The sequence below is a fragment of the Emys orbicularis genome, chromosome 13, assembly GCF_028017835.1.
Source record: "Emys orbicularis isolate rEmyOrb1 chromosome 13, rEmyOrb1.hap1, whole genome shotgun sequence".
NCBI classification, from domain to species: domain Eukaryota; kingdom Metazoa; phylum Chordata; order Testudines; family Emydidae; genus Emys; species Emys orbicularis.
In genome coordinates, this window is record NC_088695.1 from 47,701,983 (window position 1) to 47,716,035 (window position 14,053).

A 14,053-nucleotide genomic window follows, 5' to 3' on the forward strand; every position below is an offset into this window, starting at 1 on the left:
CCCGCTGGGTTCTGTTCCCAGCACTGACCTGCCCTGTGACCTCTGTGGGCCTCAGTTTCCTCACCTGAAATCTGGGGGGGGGGGGCAATGAGACTTGCCTTTTTTTGTAAAGTGCTTTGAGATCAAAGGATGGAAACTGATGCAGAAGCGAAGTATTAGCAAAGTCACCCTCCCCTTCCCATAGTGATCAGGGGGAGGGGAGACTGGGGGTTTGGAGGGAGCAGGTTACAGGGTCTCTCCAGATGCATTAGAAGAAATACAGGTACAGCCGAAGGGAAAGGAATTGTGGGTGAAGCCTCTGGACAGCTATTTTGGACACACACACCCTGCAGTTCCTACTTATTCATGACTCATTTGCTGGTGGCAAAACTCCCCATTCTGGGAGGGCTAATCTCAGTAATGCATCCCACAGAGGAGGACAGAAGCAGCTTTTCAACAATGCAGCCTCACAGACATCAGACACTGTCAGTGAAGCGTCTGTTCCTTCCCCTTGTCCCTCGCCAATCCCCTCACAGCCAGCTGGACCCGCGTCCCTCCAGGAGCGGGGCTCCTAGCATTTCTAAATCCCAGAATGCGGAATCAGAGCAAGGGTGCTTAGAGAGAAACTCACACCCAGGAGAGATTCCTGACGTGATCCCCTTGTTGGAGGAAGTCACTTTCACAGCCAGGCCCCTGCTGTGTGCATCAAACAGCCCCCTGGGCCTGTCGGCTTGTTACCGCCCCATTCCCGTAAACTCCCAGCGAAGCACTAAACCCAACAAAGAAATCAACACTGCATTGCTGCCCTTAGCAAATGATCCAGCTTCCCTACGAGGCCTGGTACGCCCGAGTCCGCAGCTGCTCTTTGGATGGCAGCAGAACGATGGATTGAGGATGCCGTGTGGAAGGACCCTGATTACTGTTCTGGACAAAGCAAGCCATGGCTGGGCAGTGGCTGTTAGGGAGGGTTAACCTTTCCCAGGGTCATCCCCCAATGCAATACCTGGAACGAGACTGCTTTGCTCTTTACATTGACTTTGTGCAAAGGTGCTAAAGTGTTGCTAAAGCTCCCTCCTGTGGATGAACTGTTCCATTACATCCCTAGCCCTGACATGCGGATCTTTTAAGGGGGCCCTGAACAGGACAACTTGGGGCCACGTAGGGTGACCAGATGTCCCAATTTTATAGGGACAGTCCCGATTTGGGTTTGTTTTTTTCTTATATAGATATCTATTACCCTCCACCTCCTGTCCCGATTTTTCACACTTGCTATCTGGTCATCCTACACGGTGGGGGGAGGGAACTAGTTGTGCCCAATCTAATGGATAAAGGAGGCCTGAAATATTTTCTGTTTTGAAAACTCCACTGGTTCTCTGCCTTAGAAGTCAAAAGGAGACAATGGCACCACCAGACCTAACATGACGTTTGCCACCAACTCGGTCCTATAATCTGTATTGCAGCAGCACCTAGGAGCGGCAGTCATGGACCAGGCTCCCATTGTGCCAGGCGCTGTACAAACACAGATGGGCTCCACTTCTACATTCTAAAACTTTCCCCTCCCCTTTGCTCTATTCAGATTGTAAGCTCTTTGGAGCAGGGATTCTCTGATTCTGTCTGTCCAGTGCCTAGCACGATGGCACCCCATTCTCAGGTGGCCCCCAGGTACTGCCATAATAAACCTGATAAATAATGATAGCCCTAACCACACCCTGCTTTCTTCTTCTCTAGCAGCTTCCCTCTGATGACTTCAGATTAGTGAATTGAGCCTCACAGCCACCATATGAAATAGGTGTCATTACCCCCATTTTACAGATGGGGAAACTGAGGCACCTAAAAGGTGGATTTGACTTGTCCAAAATCATAGAGTAAATCTGGAGTTAAGCTGAGAACAGAACCCAGGCTCCTTCTGTGGTTGCCTTAACCACAAAAAAGCATCCTCTCTCCTCTTGTATCATAGAAACATAGGGCTGGAAGGGACCTCGAGAAGTCATCCAGTCCCATCCTCTGAGCTGTGGCAGGACCAAGAACACCTAGACCATCCCTGACAGGTGTTTGTCCAACTTGTTTGTAAATGCTTCCAACGATGGGGACTCCAAGGCCTCCCTTGGGAAGCCTATTCCAGAGCCTAACTACCCTTAGAGTTAGAAAGTTTTTCCTAACATCTAACATAAATCTGCCTTGTTGCAGATTAAGTCCATTGCTTCTTCTCCTACCTTCAGTGGACATGGAAAACAATTGATCCCCATCCTCTTTATAACTGCCCATAACATCTTGGATTACCCAGATCACAGCACTAAGCAAACAGAGATTGTAAGAGTCAGCCAAGGAACTGCAGTGCATGGCATTCAACTCTGTATTAACAAAAATGTGGTCATGTCGACAATGACCCGCAGCTGGGAGCTATGCAACATTAGTAGACACGGACTAACCGGCAATGGAAATATGATAAGAAACATACACGCCCCCAACCGTGAGTTGTGAATTAATTGTTTATCATTAATTAAAATGAGTATAATTGTAATAACAATTGATAGCACTCTCATTAGCTATTCATGTCAATGAATACAATAGCAGACACGCCACCAATACCCCCCTCACAAACACACACTGTAACTCCTGTCTAAACCTAGGTTCCCAAATAAACCAGCACTTCTCTGGCTAACCACCCCTCCTTACCCAGCTGCGTTGCTGTGAGCGCCCTCCTGCGCCTTTTGTCTGCTCTCGGCACCCGTATCCGCCTGGGTCTGGTTTAAGTGCCCGGATGCGGAAGTACTTGTTCCTTTTTATCACCGCGTCTGTGGCCGCCTGAGTGAGTGTCCGGGGCTGGATCCGCCGGCATCCTCGGCGGGGCCGGGCCGGGGGGTCCCGTGGAGGGGATGAGGGATATGGGGGAGCGGGTGGGGGGCCAGGCGGGCGGGCCCGTTGGTGGGGTGGGGGCGAGGAGGGGCGAACTTGGGGGTTCTCAGCTCCCCCCCCCCTTGCGCTGACGCCATCTTGGATTTTCTCTCCCGCAGGCAGCAGCTGCCCGGAGCCCGGACCGTCGCCATGGTGAGCCAGCACGTGGGGGTGATGCGCGCCTGGGTCACGGGCGGGCCGGGCCCTGGGGGGACCCTGCGGCGTGGGGAGGGGAGGCGGGCCCTGCGGGGAGTCTCTCCACATCTGCTCCGGGGACGTGGGCTCACGCCCGGCTCCCCCAGTGCCCAGGAGGATGGGCACGGGCTGGCGGGGTATTTCCCTGGTGTGAGCACACTGGCGGTGCGTTAATGGGGCGGCTGACAGGCCTCGGGCATGTCTCCCACTGCTCTCCACGCTGAGTTGTGCTCAAGATACTGAGTCTTTGTTGTTGTTATTTATTTCCAGCCTCGCAAAATTGAAGAGATCAAAGACTTCCTGCTTACAGCCAGGAGAAAGGATGCAAAATGTGAGTAGTATTGGTTTGCCCCGGTGCTGGGTTGAAGCCCGACGTGGCGTCTGCGTGGCTTCCATCTGTCTTATAAAAAATGATCTCCTGTTGAACGCTAAAGAGGGTTTTCTTCTGTAGAAGTTGAAGGGAGGGAATCTCTTTACCGTAGCGCAAACAGTGCGTGGGCCCCACAGCATGTCTGCTTACTTACATGTTTGTCTATGGCCACATGGTTGCTAGGGAGGAATGTTGGGACTTAAACTCCTGCAGCCTGTGAGACATTGGTCAGGGGCTTGCCCACATGTTACAACTTCATGTCCAAGGGCAACTATATAGAGTCTACGTTAGATGACACAGGACCTACCATGAATGACTGCTCAGTGTAGATCCTATTCATCATCATTAAGGCTATGATTCTGTCCCAGATTCCGTGGCTTTCCAGCACCTCTGTCACTACTTCTGGAGCATAGCTGGAGCAGATGTCAGCCCCCTGGGCTGCTGGAGCAGGTGGCCGGTCCCCTGGGGCTTCAGCCCCCTACCTCAGGAACAGCAGTGGATGTGCTCAGTTTCTCTCACCCCCAGGGGACAGGTCACGGGCTTCTGTGAATTTTTGTTTATTGCCCACAACCTGTCTGTGACTTTTACTAAAAATAACTGACAAAATCTTGTCACGTCTGCTACTAATGGGTAAATCCTGGTCCTAGTAGGGGACATAAACCTGACTCTGGTCTAGACCCACCCACTTCCACTTGTGACAAGCATGGGGGCTGTTCTTCCCCAGAAGCCCAACACAAATGAATGTTAATGACTTATCCAATTGTTTAAGGTTCATATGTAGACGTATGTGCATCAAGTAAAGATGCACTTCCTGCCCTGAAGAGCTCTGTCTGAAAGCGGTTTCTTAGCATCATCATAGGACTGGAAGGAACCTCGAGAGGTCATCTAGTCCAGTCCCCTGCACTCATGGCAGGACTAAGTATTCTCTAGACCATCCCTGACAGGTGCTTGTCTAACCTGCTCTTAAAATCCCCAATGATGGAGATTCCACAACCTCCCTAGGAAATTTATTCCAGTGCTTATCCATCCTGACAGGACGTTTTTCCTAACGTCCAACCTAAACCGCGCTTGCTGCAATTGAAGCCCATTGCTTCTTGTCCTATCCTCAGAGGTTAACAGGAACAATTTTTCTCCCTCTTCCTTGTAACAACCTTTTATGTACTTGAAAACTGTTATGTCCCCTCTCAGTCTTCTCTTCTCCAGACTAAACAAATCCCAAGTTTTTCAATCTTCCCTGATAGGTCATGTTTTCTAGACCTTCAATCATTTTTGTTGCTCATCTCTGGACTTTCTCATTGGATTGGTACTTAACATGGTGACCTTGATTAAATGGTGTAAGATGGGGAGCGGATTACAATACTTTTCTCCTATCTTGTGTTGAATGCTACAAAAATCATTATCCAGGAATTGGCAATCACTAAGTAAATCTAGCAGCATCTGAGCTTATAGCTTAGAGGCTAATTGAAATGTCTGTTAAATAGAGAGCCTGACTGTGCGGTGATACCAATGTTCGTTTGTTTTTTCTTATAAACTGCATTTGTGATTATTTTGTCATGACCCAAGTTCAGGACTCCTTTCTCCTACAAGAATTGATGCTATTGGGGCACTGTACGGAGTGCAGCTCCTTCCCTTCCTGGGAATGTGGTGAACAGGGACACACACAACCTTGCACTTGGGTTTTGGCAAATAAGTGATGTTGGAAACTATTTGCAAATATAGTATGATCATGTTTCTTGTCGATTTCAATCTAGCCTTTCAGCCACTGATTTAATATCAAAAGCTTTTCATATTCTTTTGAAAGGGGCACCATTAAATCACACTTCTGCCTGTAATTGTCGTACCTGCTATTGTTTCAGGTGGCACCTAAGATGACTATAATTGCAAAATGAGAAATGTCAAATGCTAAAAGCAAACTGAATAGACAGTACTTTGTTTATGGTTTCCCAGGGGTTCTCAAACCTTTGTACTGGTGACCCCTTTCACACAGCAGGCCTCTCTGAGTGCGACCCCCCTCCCAGTATAAATTAAAAACACTTTTTTTTTTTTTTTTTTTTTTTTAAATATTTAACACCATTATAAATGCTGGAGGTGAAATGTGGAGACTGACGGCTCGCAAGCCCCACATAATGTCATGGCCCAGTTTGAGAGCCCCATTTACACTGTTCCATTGTTTGTGTGGGTCTTGCACTGCAGCAAAGAGGAAAAATACCTGAAAATAGGCTTTGTAAAGCCCATTATGTGGGTGAGGGCATGGTGTAGTACTTGAAACATTATCATGGCTGGTAGTATTGTTTTTAAAAAGCATTTCAACCAGTTCTGGGTTCTGTAAACCTCCAATAGCTTCTGTAAAGCGGAACTCTTGGTGCTTTTCCATACTCTCCTTCAAGAAAGGAGGCGAAGAAGCACAGTTTCATATATTTGAAGGAACTGTGTAGTTAAATTGGTCCTAAAAGACAAAGATGGAAAAACTGGATTTAAAGCATCTTCTGCAGCCTTGGATAACTTGAATTGTATGTAAAACATGGTGTTGGAGCTTTAAATGTCTTTTATGTGCAAAAAGACCATAATGGTAAATACAACCTCCTAACACTCCAACTGTCTCTTATATATTTGAGAGGCAGAGTAACTGGTGTGTAAGGCCTTATACTGGGAGGGCTACTTTTTTCACTGGGTTCCTGGGACTTTCCTTGGCTGGCTGGAGTGGCTTGCAACAGTTATTGTGTGTGCAAGGCACTAATGATGCTGCGCTAACTCCAGCATCTTTCTACTGCAGCTGTCAAGATCAAGAAGAACAAAGACAATGTGAAATTTAAGGTGCGTTGCAGCCGGTACCTATACACTCTGGTCATCACAGACAAGGAAAAGGCTGAGAAATTGAAGCAGTCCCTGCCACCAGGTAACTGAGTTCTGGATTTTATATTGCACTTTTTTCAGATCTTGAAGTACTTATAACCAGCCTCTTGTGTTATCTAGAGTTACCGGTGAGCTGGCGCCCCTTTCATTGTGCCGTGAAGTGGGATAGGAAAGTGGAGGCTTTGGGACCCCCTTTGTTTGCTCTACGTTTGAGAGCCTCACTCTGCTAGGCTGAGCAGGGGGATGTGTGAAATGGCTCTTTCTGGGCATACAAGAATACACGCATGTTGATGTAGGGTAGCTCTACATTATGGAGCACAGACCTTCGTTCTGGCTCACAGTTCATTCCCTCAGCTCGATCAGATCTGTAAGCTGTGGGTATTCACAGTATTCTACAGTGCATGAAATAGGGGAGCAGCAATCACCACTGATTTGGTCAACTTACTGTACCCTCTACACCTATACACATCCCAGGCATCGTTTGAGAGCTTATTATGTCTCGTTTAAGATGAGGTAGCATGTGGAGCTGTCAAGCGCTGCTGTTACCATAAAAACGGATAAATGATGACCCCCATCAATATGCTATAAATGATGACTTTGAAATATTTGCATTCGTTTCTGTTAGTTTATTGACTGTGTATTATTTCAAGACATAAAATTGAGTTTCTTTGACCTCAAAGCATCATAACAATCTAAAGGATAAAACAAATTTGGTACAGGTAATATTGAAATGTAATAGCACTGGTGACATTTCTAGTCAACGTCATTATCATCTCATTCATCATCATAATCATCTCTCTCAAGGGTGTGTAGGTTACAACAGTGTATGCAGGGAAAATTGTCCTGACTACAAACAGTTGATTGTCTGGCACCTCTTATTGGTAGAGGCACAAATACGGTCTTGTTGAAGCTCAGATGTCATCAGGGCATTGAAGAATACAGGAAATAGTTCATCCACATTTTTTCCATCCATGTTGCAGTGGTGATCCAATATCTGTGCAGAGGCATCCAAATCTTTGTTTGCCAAGAGGGTGTCTTGACGTGCTCTTCAAAACTACTGACGTGGTGGGAGTTTGGCCAGTGACACTTCCTTTTTGATGGCTAGATTGAGGTGCAAGCAACTGAGGTCTTTGGGGGTCTCCTTCTCTTTCTTGCTCTGGTCATGCACTGCTACCAACTTCTTTGCTGCAGAAATTGCGGCTTGCCCATCTCTCTCCCAGTTTGGCAAGGTCGCTGAAGCAGTAAGCTCCGTTTGCTTTGACAACATTAAACAGTTGTCTCTCCCAATACAAAATATGGATGACTCAGGGTCACATCTGTTAATATGTGTACAGCAGAAGTATGTAGCAGAAGTCAGGAGGGAGTGTGTCAAAAGTTGCATGCACAGGTATGCGGTGATGCTAGTCAGTTGTGCTAGTAAGGGTGACTGTTTCAATCCACATGTTATCTGTGTGTTCCATTTTTGGAAAGTAGCGAACAGCAAGGACCAAAATATCTGAATCGGGGACCTAATTACTACGGTTCCTTTACACTGAGATACACAAGTCATCTTGGCACATACACCATGCAGAAGCTTCCTTGTGAGTACTGTACAAGCCTTGTGCTAAAGAAGCCGCTCTGCGGGTGATGGACTTCGCTGCTTCACCATTGGAAAAGCCAGCAAGAGGGAGCGGGTGTGCTGGGGTGTGCTCCTGCACTCTGAGCTGCATATTCACAGAGTAATTTTACCAAGTGCCTGCTTGGTGCCTACCATGTTTCTAAACTTTTTTTCCATGGAGGAGCAGGGTGTCTACCCGTCATCTGGTAACTCCTGTATCTAACCTTACATCCTGTCTGGCACTTTCTGCAGTTTTCACAGTGACTGTTGTCATATCTGTCAAAAACTTTGATTATAGAATTAGCTTTGTCAAATCCTTGTAGGGCCTGCCTCAAGTACTTAGCAGCCAATTCATTGAATGCATGTAATTTTCTGTAGCCATGGCTTGTGTGACAGCCATAGCATCTCTGGTGTACACTGTGGTTTCTTTGTTGCATGCTCTTAACACGCAGATTCTTTCAGCTTGATGCCCTAATTCAGCTTTGTCAGTTCTCATTGTTCCATCAGCGTTGGAAGAGGGACATAGGCACAGGTCCTATTGGGCAACTAAGAACAGTTGCCATTGAAACATCATCCCTGCGCTTGCTAAGGACAGGGCTCTGTGGAAAGCAATTTGTGGACTGACAGCTGCAATGATTGTCCCTCCCTTGCTAGACTAAATGTCAGCTTTCTTGGCTGGACTAAAGAAGGTACGGATCCCATCAGAAATCAAGTGCACTGCTCTCAAATCTCATGTTTTCAGTAAACTCTTGACTGCACGTAACATCCGATGTGCCAATAATATATGTTGATAAGCACCTCTGGATGTGATTCAGGGTCAAATGGGTTTGCCATTGGTACTGACAGTGGTTAGTAAGAGCAGTAACATGATCTTTATCCTTCTTCAGTGCAGAGGTAAGGACTTGTTTGTGGACTTTGTCTTCACTACTAGTTCTCAGGCCATTTCTTTCTCTCATAGCTTTTGCATATTCATAATATGAATGTGGTATCTCTAACACTAATGCTGACCTGTGCATAAGTGTCACTGAATTAAAAAGCTAGTTTCTAGACCAGTGGTTCTCAACCTGTTTATCATTGTGGGCTGCATATGCAGCCCACAATGTGTTACCTGGGCCTCCGGTTGAGAACCACAGTGTCGCTTCTCCCTCTCTCTCCGTGCCCCCCCCCCCCCCCCCCCCAACAGACCCCTATGCCCAGCGCCTCCCACACAGGGACTCCTCCAGAGAGTGGGGCCAGGAGCAGAGCCCTGGGTGGATGGCCGGGCAGCAGGGACCCCAGACCCTACCGGGTGGCAGGGCAGCCACACAGCAGCCCGGACCCAGACCCCGTGGGGCCCGCCGGCCTTTAGCACACATCTGAGTCGCAACTGCGTGCTAATTGGGCTGCGGGTTGAAAACTGCTGTTCTAGACTATTTCAAAGGCTAGGACTAAATGCATAGATATTACAGACTAGACACTATGTTGTATGTACAAAAGCTTACAAATGGAGAGGCATTACATTAGGAATTCACGTACATTGTATCTACCCACTCTGCAGGACAAACTATGGACACATGCAGTCTACTGCTACTGCTGCACAACCTTCAATGTAAGGCTGATCTGGTCAGCAAATTCTAAATGAAAATATCAAAGACTATTGCAGTCACTTATGAGATACTTAGACAATTGAGAGTATGAGATATGAAACCAATTCATGGTAATACATGGCAAAATGTTGATAGTTGCCATTTTTGTCACATGCCAAACAGCATTATTTGCAAGGGGGAAAATTGCCCTTGCAAAACCAATGACAATCTTTGACCAGTAAACACCACATTAAGGTGTGTAACTTAAACAGTAAAACCTATAGTCAGTCATTGTAGTGTTTCTGGAACAGCGAAGGAGGATACGTCCTCACTTTGGGTACCACTATTTCACTGTGCCTACAGGCTTATGGCCCCATTTGACAGCCTCACATCACACCTCATCTACACGTACATTAAAGAAGCTTCAAATGATATCCCGCATGGGTGAGTGTAGGGTGGGTGCATTCAGCTCCAAAAATATGGCCCTTATGCCTTAAACATCACCTCATAGGGAGAACTACTGCGGGCAGGGTTGCCCTGTCTGTCTAATTTTGGTTCACTTTAATATCACTTGAATGCTGTGCGTATCCCATTGTCTTGGGAGCTTGCTGCTTCTGGCTGTGTATCCCCTATTCCTGGCAGTTCTCTGATCCTGGACTCTGGCAAAGCACAAAGGGAAGTGTCCAGCACTGCAGTCACTGGTTTCATGTGGTAACGTCATGAAAGTGATGCTTTTTTAAAGAGAGCAGCAAGAGAGATGGTATAATACAGGGCACTATGAGGCTGACCACAGGGGTCATTGCAGAAAGTAATGGTCTTCAATTAAAAGGGTGAATGAGATTATACATATGGGGTAACCAGGGCCAACAAGCCGAGAGGTGGTTGAGGCCCCAGCAATAGAGATCTGATAACACCCAAAGGATAGTATAGAGCACTGATACTCTGGCAGTGCTCCTCCAGGGGCCCCTGGTGTCACATTGACTCATGGGCAGAGTGTTGAACTGCAAGTCCTGCCCTGAAGTGAATGATGGAGGGACTGTCCCATTCCCATAGTGGGGAAGGAGGTAATTCCCTCTTGCCACAGCCCTCTGCTAGTAGGAGAGGCTCTGGTGTTGCCATAAGAACGGCCATACTGGGTCAGACCAAAGGTCCATCTAGCCCAGTATCCTGTCTTTCGACAGTGGCCAGTGCCAGGTGCCCCAGAGGGAATGAACAGAACAGGGAATCATCTAGTGATCCATCCCCTGTTGCCCATTTCCAGCTTCTGGCAAACAGGCTAAGGACACCATCCCTGCCCATCCCATGGAGTTGCAGAGATCAGCAGAACCATTCTTGATGTGTCAGCCCAATTCAAGTGGCTTTCCGGTGCTGAATGCCAGGTGTGGGGGCTAAGTGCCCTGCATTGGGCCAGCAATGGGGTTTGCTGACCCGCCTACTGTATTAAAATTGTGGCCTCTTTCCCAGTATTAATTCTGAAACCGAATATCTGGCCCTAGCCATGCAGCACCTGAGCAAATGCTCTTGCTTTGAAAGCTGTGTGAGCAAGGTCTCAGGCCACCCTTTTCACAAGTCTGGAGGCTCTAGGCAGGCAGAGAAATCCACTCCTGACCTTTCATTGGGGACTGCAGTCATTTCAGCAGCTTGTCTCCAGGATGCAGTGCAACTGTTCCAGGGTTTCACAGCCAGACAAGCAGAAATAATGAGTAGGCTCAGTCTCTCTTTAGCTACTCAACTTTTTTTTTTTTTCTTTTTTTTTCCCCTCCCTTCTCTTTAGGTTTGGCTGTGAAGGAGCTGAAATGAACCGGTCGTGCCCAGAGCTTTTCACATGTATGATAATAAAAGAGGGAACTGTTCTCGCGTGTCTGACTTCTCTTTTCTGAAGGATGACTTGACCAACCTATTGCTGCTTATGTAACTGCTCCGAAAGGAATGTCCTCGAATGGGCAGGCTCTGGACCAGCTGAGCATGGCTAGAGTCCTCGTGCTACCCCAGCTGGCAGTTTGGAGAAGCTGCAGAAGCCAAGCCTGTGCCAAATGTACTCCACTGAAAGAGGTGGTGGCCCAGGGCTTGCTGGCCAATGATACATGGGTCACATGCTGGGTCGACCCCTCAGTCTATTCAAATGAAGTTGTCTGCTTGTCGTTTATCAACAGCATCCGAATGTGCTGGGTCTCTGTTGCCCAGTGCAGCCGGCACTTCTTCTAGAAGTGAATAGAAATGGAGGCACTAGACCAGCATGGGAAATTGCTGCTTGACACCAATCTCAAACTTTGCCTCTATGGTAGAAAGTTGGCCAGCGTAGCTATATTGTCCCGCCCTTCTAGTAGAGACCCGGTGTAGACCAGCAAGAGACCTTGAGCCAGTATAACTGCACCTGCACTGGGGCTTGTCCTGGCAGAGCTGTCGGGGTGGGGGGGTCCCCTTATGCTCCTAACTGACATGTATACGCTGGCCAAACTAAGGGTAGGCCAGGCCTAGCTCTTTAGACTGCAGTGTGTCCACGCTAGTGCTAACATCCAAGGAAAGCACTCATGGCTCGCATCCCACAGGTTCACTGGCTCTAATGCCGAGATTTCCTTCCCATGGGCTGGGGCTGCAGTCGTTGGCCCTGTTAGTCCCGGTTCTCCTGTCTAGTATTCAGTTAAGCACAAAATGCTGCATTCTCAGGGCCTGACCTGCAAAGCGCTTGGATGCCTTCAAACTCGCTGGGAAACGGGCACTATGGCCATTTCCCCTCCCACAGGATCCGGCTGCTGTACCAATCATTCTCAAACTGAGGAAAGAAGATGGCCAACTTGATTTTAAAGGGATAGAACCCCTTGATCTGCCAAGCTTTCCATCCCCGTGCTGAGAAGGCAATGGTGCCTTGAGTTCTTAAGAGACATTAAGCACAGGGGTGTTGCTTCCAATGTTTGTTTAGTCTTGTAGCCTTTGCCCTAAGACGTTTACCCACCCAGGGTTCTGTGTACTGAACTTCCTGACAGTTCAGCGCTGGCGTTTGTGGTTTTCTGTAGCACAGACTGAACCCAGATTAGCAAGTGTCTATGGGCTCCTCCCCTCCCGAACATATGCAGGTTTGCAATCTCATGGCATCCCTGCACACGGGCTGACTGCATGGCAAACTGGGAGGTTTGTTGTATTTTTAGCTTTTTAGTATGGCTTAGCAGCTAGAGACCTTGGAGGTGCCAGCACCATGTAACCAGCAGTCTCGCTGCAACCAGTTTGGAAGCCCTTGTTTAGCGACCTTCCGGTGCTAATGCTTTTCAGAGTGGTTTGATTTTTGCTAAGCCTAGCCTAGCAGAACAAAGGGGTAGATAAGTGATGGTTGAAGTGCTAGCAGGCCTGTATTGAAGAGCCTTTCCCTGGCAGTCGATTCCATCAGCACTGATACAGCTCTGGGCTAAGTGTCCCATGTCTCACACACATGGGTGCCTCATAGCTCTGCCCCAGTTCTGAAGCCTCTCTTGCCAAATGTGGGTTGGCGAGACGGGTTGAGCTGAATAACTTACCTGCCGCGGATGCAGAGTTCTCTGCAGCAGGCAGAGTGGATCTGCCTGTTGTCAGTGTGCTGGATTTGTGCAAATTTCCGGGTGGATTAAGCTGAGATGGCTCAACCTCACACCGTGGGAGATTCAGGTCAGTGCTTTAGGTTAAGTTCCTCTTCTCTTCCCCACATCTGCTGCATTCCATCAAGAAGGCTTCCAAAGCACTCTTCTGCACGCCAGCTGTTCTGTGCTGCTGCCAAAGAATTGATGGTTTCTGAGTAGTATCGTTGGGCAACTCCTATGTAGTACAAGATGCCACTAGGTGGCACCATACAATAATAAGTGCAAATTAATATATTTGCAGTGTTGTAGCCTTGTTGGTCCCAAGAGATGAGAGAGAGAAGTGGGTGAGGTTATATCTTTTATTGGACCAACTGCCGTTGATGCAAAAGATGAGCTATCGAGTGCCCCAGAAAGGCAAGAAAGCTTGTCTCTTTCACCAACTGAAGTTTGTCCAATACAAGAGAATACCTCCCCAACCTTGTCTCTTGCAAATTATACATGCATCTTGAGCAGGGAGCTGAGAAAAATCGGAAAGACAACTTGCCAGAAGTTTGAATAACTAATTTTGTCCCTAGGAGAAATTGGCTGTTCTGCTGCTGTGAAATGGGAATCAGCATGGGCTAGTAGAAAATTACAGGAGCAAAAAGAACCAATGACCATCTTCCTCATTTTTTTAGATTGATTTTAATGTCTCTGCACCCAGAGATTCATTTTTGTTCTTCCCATCCTGTGGTCCCCATCTGACTGGCATGTTCTCATTAAAACAGCATAAAAGCTCAGAGCGGATGGTTAGTCTGTGCTCCCTGGTAGATCACTTCAATAGTCTCTGGAGAAGTAGCACAGTTTACATCACATTTTGTGACAGCATTTTTCTGCTGTATTTGAACTCTGAATGGGCTTGCGTGAGTGTTTCTGTTCAAGTGTCTCATTAAAACTGCCTTCCTTTTACTATGGACAGAGCTTAAAGGGTTAAATTATCCTTAAACTCTCATGATCTGTGCTTCCTGGGGGCTGGCCTTATGTATGCAACAGAAAGGGCTGGGATCTTAAA

At 47.5% G+C, this 14,053-nt stretch overlaps 1 protein-coding gene across 1 annotated transcript; it reads left to right on the plus strand.

Moving 5' to 3' along the window:
• Window positions 1-2,701: 2,701 nt before the first annotated feature.
• RPL38 (ribosomal protein L38) lies at window positions 2,702-11,307 on the plus strand. The gene is made up of 5 exons (XM_065415611.1): window positions 2,702-2,788; window positions 2,994-3,027; window positions 3,340-3,400; window positions 6,213-6,335; window positions 11,229-11,307. The coding sequence occupies exons 2-5, from the start codon at window positions 3,025-3,027 to the stop codon at window positions 11,252-11,254; spliced, it is 213 nt and encodes a 70-aa protein (XP_065271683.1). The 5' UTR covers window positions 2,702-2,788; window positions 2,994-3,024; the 3' UTR covers window positions 11,255-11,307.
• The last annotated feature ends 2,746 nt before the right edge of the window (window positions 11,308-14,053 follow it).